General features: G+C 41.5%; 1 protein-coding gene across 1 annotated transcript in view; it reads right to left on the bottom strand.

The window, feature by feature from the left end:
• The window catches only part of DBX2 (developing brain homeobox 2), a 32,025-nt gene extending 20,310 nt beyond the window's left edge, over positions 1 to 11,715 (bottom strand). The window contains exon 1 of the mRNA XM_045868520.2: positions 11,298 to 11,715. Within this exon, the coding sequence (XP_045724476.1) occupies positions 11,298 to 11,715 (418 nt within the window). The remainder of the gene's footprint in view (positions 1 to 11,297) is intronic.
• Between the last annotated feature and the right edge of the window lie 721 nt (positions 11,716 to 12,436).

The raw sequence follows: 12,436 nt of genomic DNA, 5'->3' as shown, positions 1-12,436 counted from the left end.
AAAACTAACGATGTAATAAGGTATGGTGATTAACATAATAAAAAAAACAAAAATAAATAAATAAAACTTTTGTAAGCCATTAAGAACTACTCAGAAGACGCTCTGAAAAAGGCGGAAAACAAGGCAATTTCACCCTGGATGATATGCATTTCAAAGCCCATCAATGCAATCTAAATGCAGTCACTTTATCACTGATCCTACTGGGAACAATCTGTCATGGGCTTACTGAACGATATTTATGACAATAGTATTTAAGGAGTGTCTGCTATACACCGGGCACTGGACTAGCTATGAATTTAGCACATGCTTTCTCATTCATTCATTAGCATTCAGCCCCAAATGGGTATGCAACTGGAATGTGATGAGTACTCTTCTCAGCAAATTTTTTTAAAAAGGACAAGAGAAACATAAATATGTTAGCATAATAGTTATTAGCCAGGAAAGATAAGGATTTCATGCAGAGACTGCCAGAGCTGGAACCCAGAAAAGGGACTGTCTGCCAAGTTTTCCATAAGAGAAAAACAAATGGCCTTTCCTATGGTGGCTGGGGGGGCGGGGGGGAGGCATGCTGTCAGGTGCTACAGCATGATGTCAGGTTCTGTTAGCGCACGTTTCAGGATTCTCCGAATTTTGTATCCCACTGACAAATCTAGTTTCCAGTTTCTGTGGGAATCTGCTACAAGTCACAAACAAATCACTTAAAATTCTTGGAACTGAACTGTCTGAATCCAAATGACTAAAATCACTTATTCACAGAAAACCTCATGAACTTTTCACTTCTTAATCAGATGTTCTGACTTAACTGAAGCCACAGAATCAAAATATCTATTAACTATTTTGAATATTTAATTAAGGTGGGAACTTCAAGCCAACTTAATGGTGAACTGACCTGATTTCTTTTTAAACTTAACTAGATGGTTCTGTGATACCAGCCTCTCATAGCCAAGGATGGTTACAAGCCTACCTACAGATAAATCATTTTCAAAATTCTGTTGTTTAGAAAGCAAGCAATAATTTTTAAATTGCTTTTCTGTTGTTATTTTCACTCTTTCACTGATGGAGCAGAACAATAGGTATTTAAAAGGGGTGAAACCACATTCTTTTTATTGTCAGTGCAAAACTGTGGTACTAACTGACTTGAGTTGACATTTCAAAGAAAGAATACCAAAGACCACTAATAAAACCTTCAAATAAATTTCAGGAGTCCACCGCAATGTTATGCCAATTGGCAGCATCTTTCAAGGATGAGGAGAAATGAGAAAAAGTTCCAAGATGTCTTACTAAGGCAATCAAAGGGTCAAAACATACCTCCAGGAAATAACAGGGAATTAAATAATTTTTTAAAAATGGTTTTAAATGACCTTCTACAAGTGCCTGGTACGTGGGCACCGGGAATAAAGAAATCTAAACTTCTAAATCTAAAATAATACATAATTGGAATAGAGTGGACCCAAAAACGAGACTCCAAAAGAATGGCAACCAGATGCCCTGCCTACTAAGACCTAAGAAATATCACTTACCTAATGAGGTGTGATTTATTTTATCACACAACCTGGAAGGAATTCATTTATGTGATCCACATGCAAATTTGCCTTCAGTCACAAGGGAATGCAAGTAAACTAAATTCATCCTTTATCTTCCTGCTCATCAGAAAACAACAGAAGTCCACATTTTTTTTCCTCAATGAGTATTTCAGACACAGAAAAACAAAGGTCTTAATGTTCTGGTACAGCTCACGAGAAGATAAATCAAGTGTAGTGTCTACTTGTTTGATTCTATCCTTTTAATTCTGTGCAAATAATATTTACTGCATCTCTATCAAGTGCCACACAGTGTACTGTGTATTGGAATTACAAAGATGAAAAAGGACCGTTTCCTTCCCTAGAAGAATTTCTACTTAGTGCTTCTTAACTTACAGATTTACATCTGCTGGTCAAAGAAATGAAATGCGAATTTTTCTGTTCTCCAAAGTTAGTTTTGTTCTGTAAAATCTGAGGCATTCCCCAAGAAAGAGATGAGATTTGAAAAAATTCATATGGTGCATTTTCCTAACCATTGGTTCTCAACCCTGAATACACACTAGAATTACCTGGAGTGCTTTTCAAAGATACGGATGCCCAGGCCACACACCAATGGGGCTAAATCATTGGCTAAGGGTGGGCTCCTTAGCACAGCATTGTTTCAAAAGCTGCACAGGTCATTACAATGCATCGCCAGGAGGGAAACACTGAAAAGAACACAAAACAATGTCTGACACAGCAGGCACTCAATAAATGTTAGCCTTTACTCCTGCCATTATTATGTAATTTGAGATCAGCTGCGAGACAACGCATAAAAAGCAGCAGCATGGTCAAGACTTCCACTGAAATAGAGAAGTAAAAAGAAAAGATTATTGTTAAGAAGGCTTTGTCAAAGAAGGCTTTAATCAGGAACAACATCTTAATCCACACCTTAATTTGGAAGGTATTTAGAACAGCAAAGGATGAGAAAGAAGGCATTCCAACAAGGAAAGGTGGCATGAACGAAAGGAAGGGGGGCGAGGAGAGACACGTAGGGCAGGTTAAGAAAACCAGCCCGACTGCTGGCACAAGGCCCAAAGACTGAACGTTAAGGAATGTAGTTGGAAGAGCTAAATGCTGCTGATGGAATGAAGGTGTTGAAGAACAGAGTGTTTTTATCTGATTTGATCGTCAAGTGGGGATAAATAAGGTTTCCCCGAGTAGCTTGGTAATATGACGAAGCTCTATTTTAGGAAAATTCACCTGGCAGTACTGGGTTCGATGTGGTGGAGCAAGGTGGGGCTACATGGGAGGATCCCCCTGCAGTTATAACATAAGAATAGGTGATGACAACCCTGTTTGGACACTGCCGCTAGCATCTTCTCTAGCTTCACCTCACCAGCAGGTGAGTAGGGGCTGGCCTCTTCTCAAGCTGTGGGGCCCCAGTTCATTGCAATCAGCAAATACGATCACTACCTCTGCTACTTCTCCCTTCAAGGCATCTCCATAGCAGCTCTGAAAAACTGAGCTAAATTTGAGGAGACCCACTGCTCTTTTTACTATCAAGTCGATGTCACAGGAGACTATAATATAGCAGAATAGCATTTGTAGCTCTCAAATTCTAAAAGCCTTAATGAAGACTCCTTGAGCTCTGAGCTATACAACTCTGTGTGACTAATTCTTGCACTGGGCTACTCTAGCAGGACACAGCCTTGGCAAGAATTGTCTCTGATAATGGTTACCCTGATTTCACCCTGTGGCAGATTTTAAATGGCTGCAAATTATTTGGCACTCCTTCCATTGAGAGGTAGGGTCTCGACTTCCCCTTGCCTTGTATTTGGGATGGTCTTGCTGCCTTGTTTGACCAAAGGATATGGAAGAAGTGACATTCTGGAATTTCCATACCTAGGCCACAAGAAGCCTTGCAGCCATTGTCTGGGGTTCTTGGAGTGTTTGCTCTTAGAACCTTCCCTTTCATAACCCAAGCATCATGCTATGAGAAGCCCAAGACACCTGGAAAGTCCAAGTGTGGATTGCTGGAACAGCTCTAGTTGAGCACCCAATCAACAGTCAGCCATGTGGGTTGCCATTTTGGACATCCAGCCCAGCTGGGCCTTCAGAAGAGCACAGCTCCGGCTGCCATCAAACTGTAATGAGATTTCAAGTGAGAACCACCCAGCAGAGCCCTGTCAACCCATGGGACTGTGAGAGAAAATAATAAATTGTTCCTTTAAGCTTCTAAGCTTTGAGATGGCTTTTTATACAGCAATACCCTTTTTACCAATATTTTGCTTATGGTTGAATGATGGGAAGGAGTCTTTCACATATTTCCCTGTATGTTATCAGTGGGCTTTTGCAGTTTGTGTTTGAAAGTCAAATGCTGACTCTAATCTCTGTTCTTATTTTGAAATAAAGAAACGGAGGCTTAAGGAGCTTCTAGGAATTATGATTATATAATCAATAATATAAAGACTTTAGACTTGAATCTAGGCTTTAAAATTATAGAAATGCCACTAAAACCAGCTCAGAAAACTGTATTTTTAAATTTACCCAATTTGCCATTTTTGCTTTGGAGGAATTGTTGGCAAATTTTTACTATAGAAAATACTTCAGGCTTTGCAGGCCATAGGTCTCTGTTGCAACTATTCAACTTGTAATGCAAAAGCACCTATAGAAAATATGTAAACAAACAGGAGTGCCTCTTTTCCTGCCTTAAATAGGACTATCTTTTGGTTTCAGATCCAATATAACTATAGAATTTGTACAATATACCTAAATTCAAACCAGCCCTAGGATAGTCTCTTTAAGAAATATGCTAGCAGTTATGGTTTTTATTCTCTTCTAATGTACAAAAATCTTCCCAAAGAATAACCTAACTCCTTCACACATTTTAATTTTTTTCTTTTTGAAAATAGAGAGAGCACGCATGTGCATGTAAGAGCGAGGTGAGACGGGCAGAGGGAGAGAGAGAGAGAGAGAATCCTAAGCAGGCTCCACACCCAGCGTGGAGCCTGATGCAAGGCTTTATCTCACATCCCTGAGATCATGACCTGAACCAAAATCAAGAGTCAGACACTTAACCGATGGAGCCACCCAAGCGCCCCCACATACTTTAATTTTAAAAGTTATCAGATTTAACATTTTAAAGAACAAGAAATTTTGAGTCCTCTCAAGAGGACTGGTAAAAATGTATATATCGTATATTCTATTTCTTTTTTTTTTTTTTTAAAGATTTTATTTATTTATTTGACGGAGAGAGACACAGAGAGAGAAGGAACACAAGCAGGGGGAGTAGGAGAGGGAGAATCAGGCTTCCTGTGGAGCAGGGAGCCCGATGCGGGGCTCGATCCCAGGACCCTGGGATCATGACCTGAGCCGAAGGCAGACGCTTAACGACTGAGCCACCCAGGCGCCCCCGTATATTCTATTTCTGACGGCCACTTTGAATTAATAAAAGTAAGGTTGTTATGGCAAAGTGCCTAAACGTGAAAGAAAAGTGAAAAACCTAGCTCATCTTCAGAATAATGATAAATAAGAAGGGAATCAATCAAGTATTCAGTAATATAGAAAAAGACGTGAATTTTTTTTCTTTCCTTTTCCCAGATGCTTTGATTCTGAAACAAAAGTCTAAAAACTTTAGAGGCTTTTTGATCTTTGACTTCAGAGAGAATTTTAGTGCCTTCAGTTTACTGTTCACATAACTCACAAAAATGTGCCCCTGAAATATTCCCAACTAATAGCTGGTTGACAAAATGAATAATGCTATTAAAAGTGGGATCAGTTATGGTAACTTTATATAAAGTGATGAATCACTCAGCATTGCCAAATCAAGTACTGACTGGAGGCTAAAAAGAATAAAAGGGAAAGATTTCATTAGAAGTGGAAACATTACTGAAAGTAAAATAAAATATTTTGGAATAAAATATACAAGGGTCTGGTAAGCATATTATACATTAAGGCAAAAATCCAATTTCTTACTAAGAGAGTATAAAATAGAAAAGCATGATCTAATGAAGTCTTAAATAAGGATTCTAACAAGCATTCCTAGATAAAAATCATATTGTTTCTTTTTCCAATTTGCCTTTTTATTCCTGACCGACTCCAGGTGTATTTGAATGAAAACTTATACTTACTTAACTGGCTTAAAAACTGTGTACCTTCACTATTAAAAAAAAAAAAATCACTGTAATTAGGAAAAAACTTTATTTAGAGCCTCTGTTAATCCAAGATTAAGTAAACAAACGCTGTATTAAGAGCTACAAATCAAGTCCCCTTGAAAGATATAATAAGGGGCGCCTGAGTCGGTTGAGTGTTTGCCTTTGGCTCAGATCACGATCCCAGGATCCGGAGATAGAGTCCCGCATCCAGCAACCTGCTCAGCGGGGGAGCCTGCTTCTCCCTCTCCCGCTCCCCCTGCTTCTGCACGTGCTCTCTCTCTCTCTGTCAAATAAATAAAATCTTTTAAAAAAAGATATAAGATATATTTTAAAGTTATAAACAATATCAACAACAGAAATAGGGTGGTGGAAAACAGATTGAGTGAGGTGTAAATGAAATATTTCACCCCCCCCCACACACACACCTAAGGACACATTTGTTTAAATATGTTAAAGATAAGAACTTTCACTTCTGTACAAACTTTCATAGCAAAGCATCTCGAAGTATTTTATGAACACATCTATTACCTGTGTGGCTTCCCTTCCTTTCATGTTGCTCCCATTTCTATCATTATTCAGCAGCACAACTAAGCATAAAGTTATTTCCCACAGCAAAGGAGACTTTTTTTTTTCCGGTAGACACAAGAACAGGAGGGAGGAGGCACACTCAAGGAGCGATACCATGGAGTCTAATTCACAGCTTCAGTTCCAATATCTGAGGCCCCTTTGTGGCAAATAAATGTGGATAAAATCACTGTCAACAATCCTCTTAAATTGCCCACAACATATGGCATCCTTTGGCTTCCTGCATGTAACCCTAAACTCTCTGAATCCTATGTTTACTTATGCATAAATGTGTATGCAATTTTCTGGGCATTCAAACCATTGTGCCTCCTAAAATATCCCTCAAATCTCTTAAGTCAATAGGAGTTCAGGAGAAAGTTCTAAAATGTTCCTACTTGCCTGCTGGATTTACACCTGTTTTATTATTAAACCTCAATAGCTTCAATACATGTTAACAGATTGAGATTCCTTGTTAAAGTGAAGTAGAGAAGGTAGAGAAGCATATGTAGGGGTTGGGAGTGGGATAGGTGCTAAAGTCAGAGGCAAATTAAATGCACATAAATTGCTACCCCAACTCAGGTGTAGCTCCAACTCAGGTGTTATTCTGTAAAGAGGGTGGCTTACTGAATCACTATTAGAAGGGAAGGGACTGTCTATTAGTCATTTCTCCATGAATCTGAAGGAGTTCATTAACTTGGGGAACATAGAACAGTTTGTTCAGAGCTGATTCTCACGAACTGTGTAAAGTTATTAATATGTTAATATAAATCCAAAGACATGTTAAGAAGATACAAAAAATATGCACATGCAGTAAGAATATGGTTCAGTATTATCTAAAAATTCCACCAAAGGATGGTTGAGGTAATGGCCTGAGGAAGGAACTACTGGAATGGGGTCCATCCTTATCCTTCTCTGGATTCTCCATTCTCCGTCCTGGTTCTGGGTCAGCATCACCAACGTTCAAGATGCTGTGATTTTAATTTGCCAGAACAAATCTAAAGCACAATGGTAGCAAAAATAAGTGACAAACTTTGGCTTAATAAAAAATCCCAAAGTCTTCAAGCTGACCTAGACAAAACTAAGTGCAATTAATTTAAGACAGAGTCATGGATTAACAGGTAAATAGTAACTGGAATTGGGAGGTGGACAAGAAAACTAGAATGCACATCAAGTATTAATGGTAAGAAGCAATCTTAACAAGGGGCCAGAAAAATGACATGGATCTGGTTCCTTTCCTATAGTATACAGTACAACTTATTTGATAAAATCATTTTTAAAAAGATTTAAAAAAAAAAAGGACTCACCTACCAGAAGAAACATTTGCTTTCTAATCCTCTTAAGGAGTAGATCTAATAATAAATAAATTACATTCAGGAAATTATCTTTACGTCAAACATTTTAAAAAAATGTTTAAAATGACAAATGTCATTAAAAAGCAAGGCTATTTCCACTTATTTTTTAATAAAACTGGTGACATAACCGAGAGAAATTTAAATTTTTCAGCTTTTTACACTTCAGGGCTCCCTTTTATATACAAAACATGAATATTTTAACCTAGCATAATATTCACCAAATAATGACATTAATAAACTTTTGGGGAAGGATCTCTGATGATTCTAATTTACTTGCAAAACTTCCTGGTTTCCCCTAATAAACTAAAACAGATCCAAAGATTCAACCCTGGAGGTGAACTATTTACTACCTTCTATTGCACTAAATGTGCCTGTCTTGAGCCTTGAGGAATGCCCTTTGATTTTTAAAGTTTTTACACTACTCTGCATAAACCACTTGACGACATATAGCTACAGAGTGTTTTTTTCTACTTCAAATACCCAAAGACTTGCCACTTTTCAAGGATGAAGCACTGAGAGCTATCCTCTCATTTATTACCTGTAAATCCATCTCATTGCTTAACTGTCACCACCTTGCAGAGACCCACAGGAAGATGAACGGGAAGGCCAATCTCTTTCCTTCTGGGCTCAGATATAAAATCACAATTGATTTATTATTGTGATACATGGAATTGGTTATTACTAGTTTCTGATATTCAACAAAAGACTAATATAAGGAATACGAAAATATGGGGCGATTTTTTCTCTTTCACAAATCCACAGAAGTTTTCACTGTTACTTCTGACAAAAAAAAAAAAAAAATTAGCAAGTGAAGTAAATCACTGTAGGAAAAAACTGGCCTACTAGAAAGATTAAAGCAGGGGCGTCTGGGTGGCTCAGTCGTTAAGCATCTGCCTTCAGCTCAGGTCATGATCCCAGGGTCCTGGGATGGAGCCCCGCATCGTGCACGCATTGGGCTCCTTGCTCAGTGGGAAACCTGCTTCTACCTCTCCCACTCCCCCTGCTTGTGTTCCCTCTCTCGCTGTCTCTCTCTGTCAAAAAAATAAATAAAATCTTAAAAAAAAAAAAAAAAGATTAAAGCAGCTAACAATTATGAAAATGCTTGGTAAGCCATAGAGCAGTATGAACATGGAATATAAGCTCCACAGGGGCAGAGACAGTCATCTGTTTTGTGCACTGACTATCTCACTGGCCTTGGACAGAGCCTGACACATGGGAGATAGTTGGTAAGCATTTGCTGAACGAATGAAATATGTGGTATAATTAAAAATGGGTAACAAAGATAATGAAGCTGAAATTACATGCAGTGGCGTAAGCCCCCTAGTTCAATGGTTCTGTATTTCACCAAGGCACCAATAAAAAGAACTCTGGGGTTTTTTCATTCGACATTTGGATTGGTACACTCAATGAGTTAAGGTTGAAAAAAAAAAAGCAAGTAGTCAATATGCTGAAATGACTAAAAATCACATTTTGTGATCCACTCCAAAGTAAGTGTCTGAAGGATCAGAAGCGGTTGTTTGCTCACATTTCAGAAATATAAAGAAATACTGTTATCTTTCCAAAAACAGTAGCTCTTCTATCTCCTCTATATTCTCTACAGAACATCAGTCACTATGTCATCAGTCAGCTAATTTTCAGGTGATAGTAACCTTGTCAGTACTCATTATAACTTCATAATTCTACACAGTAGAAAAGAATTCCCACAACATTTGGTAGGACAAAAATCTGTTACTTAAATAAAACTAGGGCAATGTTCAGAAAACTACATTCTGTGTCAAATTACAAAGATAAATGAATGTAAATGCTGGTTCTAAGCAGCATATGTGTAGAAACAAATATAGTTTTAACTTCTTAAGCTACTTCTCTCGATCCAAAAATTAAATGCACTTTTATTTTTTTAAATAAAAGGTTATTTGTTCAAATGAAAATTAACCGAGAAGAATATATCTTCAGTGAGGACGGAATAAAATACTGGGAAAATATATGCTTACACTATATTAGTATGCTTAAAAGAGAAATATAAATTCTTGTACTCTTATTCCAAAAAATCATTTTTGCATTTTGACACTTTAATAAGTGTACAAGAATGAATATATCCTTGAAAATTTTTTAAAATGTACTTAGGAGTACCTTTACCCAATAATTGCAATATTTTTAATGGAACAGAGACACAAAATTCTTTTTCAGTTATTGAATTATCTGCATTTGATTTGTATTTGGTTTACTTAAGTTTAATCTGTAAAATCTACAAAGGTGAAAATTAAGTAACTTTCAGTGGTTGAGTAACCAATCATGATCAGGAGCAATTTAAAAATCCTTAAAAATAACTTCTATGAACACAATGCCAAACCACTAAAAGCTAGGCAAATCACCACTCTTTTCGAAAATGTTATTTTTCATGACACATTATTTACTAACTCTTATCTAGGTGAACCTGCTTTATACGTTTCTAATTTTCCACATACTTCAGAAATAACAGAGTGGCCCAAATTTCCAAGGAACATAAACCCTGCCTTTATCTGTGTTTGTTCCTTTCCCAAGGCTTCCTAGAGTTTAGGTTTTACACCATGAGAATGAGACCGGTGCTCATATAATTATATTTGTTCCATTTTGTTAGTAACCACTTGAAACTGAAAGACCAGGACAGGTTCTAAACATGTTAAATTCTATAAAGCCATTAGCAATAAATTTGATCCGGCAGTTTGCTGGGACAATGGAATCTGCTGAAAAAACGTCTATTAGTCATTCTGAACAAACCCACCGGGATTAGAAGAATGAGTTAAGATCGTCTAAGGACGCAGCAAAAAAAAAAAAAAAAAAAAATTAATCCAACTGGATCTCAGCTTCTGAGTGTTTTAAGAGACTCTTCTTTTTTTTACTGCCCATTTCGGCTGCCTCTCCATATGCTTTAGCTAATATCTGACTAAACCGTCCGCATCCTCTTCCCAATCACACCACTTAGGTTTTACCCGAAAATGAAAACAAACCCAAACTGCCTTTCTTTGGGTAAGTAAATTCCCATTTATTGGTGAATTTCCTATTTCAGGTGCCAGTTCAGCTGTTTCGGCTCAGCACAAAGAGAAAGTCGGTCTTGATTTCCTTGCGCCTTAGTGATCCAAAATATAAAGAGCGGAGAAAGCCAAAAGTTTGCGCAACTCTCCTTCCAAAGATCTTTGCCAGCGTTCTTGAACTGCCCCGGCCATCGCAACAGTTTGAGAAGGAAAAGCCCCCAAAGCGGGCCTCGCGAACTTCTGCTGGCCAAGAACCTCCCAGGGAGCTGGTGTCGCGCGGCCTCCAGGACAGGAGCCGGCGGGCAGAAACGCTCAACTTGGGAAACCCCGTGAAACTGCTCCAGCGAGCCCAGAGATCTTGGGACCGACCGGGGCTGCCCTTTCCCGCTAACCCAATGAGGTTCATTCAGGGTTTCTCCGGAAAGGCCTGAAAATCAAGGTAGCCCTACCACTTGTCGAAAGGAGACCGAGAGGAAGCTGGCGGTATGGGGTGGGGGAGGGGAGGTGTCACAGTTAGTGGTGGTACCTCTTTGCCCCCGAAGTGGCATCTACCCCGAAAGCTCGAGACGCTCCAGGAAGGTGCCAAGCCAGAGCTGATGCCTGCGCGCTGGGGCCGGCGCTCCCCTGGCGCAGGGCGCACCGCCGAGCGCCCGGATTCCGGCCCCGCGAGGCAGGAGGCGCCGGGCGCGGCTGGGGAGGGAAGAGCTCGCTCACCTGGGGCTGAAGGCTGGAAGGTACAGCCCCGATCCGCCGGAGCCCGGCCGGGCAGCCTGGCGCCGGCCGCCGAGGGGCTGAGCGCTTGAAAAGCCCAACGCGCGCCGTATGGCGCGCCGCCGGGGCTGACTTGTTCCGCCGCAGGGCACAGCTTGAGGGGAACGGGGCTGGCGGGCAGGGGCCGGACCTGCGCGCCGGCGGCCGTGGCGGCGGCGGCGACTAGAGCCGACGCCGAGCCGTGGTGCGCGGGTGGCTGCAGCCCGTGCGGCGGGGCGCCCCCAGCCCGCAGCAAGTTCTCGATCAGGAAACTCCTGCCCAAGTTGCCAAAGCCCGGCGCTGTGGGGAAGTTGAGGAGCGCGGAGGACGCTACCACGTCCCAGTACGCGCCGGCGTGGGCCGCCACGGCACTGGGGAGCATAGTGCGGCGCCCGCGGGCCGCCTGCGCGCCCGCCTCTAGCTCAGCGCCCCGCGCCGGGACCGCGCCGCCGCCTCCGGTCGCAGCCTCCCGCAGAACTGGGGCGCGCTGAGCCCGGGAAGGAGGAGAGGGCAGCGAAGACGCCGCCAGGCTTGGAACGATATTATTTATTTGGGTTGGGCGTTTTTTTAAAGGATGGGAGGAGTGAGTGTGGGAGGGGGAAGCTGTGCGTGTCTCTCGCCCGCGGCGTAGGCTCTGGGGGCGCCGGAGGAGTCCCTCCCGCTCCCTGTGCAGATCCGGGCTTTTTTTTTTGTTTTTCTTCTAGAAGGCTGGAAGGTGTGTCTAGCCCATCCATTCATGTCACCCGGCCCCCAAAGTGATAGACGCGGCCAACAATAAGAGCGGCCCGAGAGTCTGAGCTTTGGCAAAGGGAGTGGACGCGGAGCGGGAGGAGGTGGGCGTGGAGGCGACGTGAACCGGGCGCGTTCGCCCCCTCCCAGCGGCGGGGCCCTCGCTCTGGAGCCCATGCAGCCCCCGGGGCGCGAGAGCGCGCGACCACGAATGAGGCGTGCTCAGAGGGCGGGCGGCACTCGCTTCCAGAGAGCGATCGATGTGCCACCTGTTGTCGACCCCTGGCTCTCCAGTGTGGATGTCACTTCTTCAGGAACGAAGGGGCATCCAAGGGAAAAGAATAGTAGTCACTAGTGTCTTGAAGGGCTCTAGT

The sequence above is a fragment of the Mirounga angustirostris genome, unplaced genomic scaffold (assembly GCF_029215605.1).
Source record: "Mirounga angustirostris isolate CCGP_5_RB_7025 unplaced genomic scaffold, mMirAng1.0.hap1 SCAF_5, whole genome shotgun sequence".
Lineage (NCBI taxonomy): Eukaryota > Metazoa > Chordata > Mammalia > Carnivora > Phocidae > Mirounga > Mirounga angustirostris.
The sequence above is the reverse complement of the archived record's forward strand: the minus strand, read 5'-3'. Positions and strand labels throughout refer to the sequence as shown.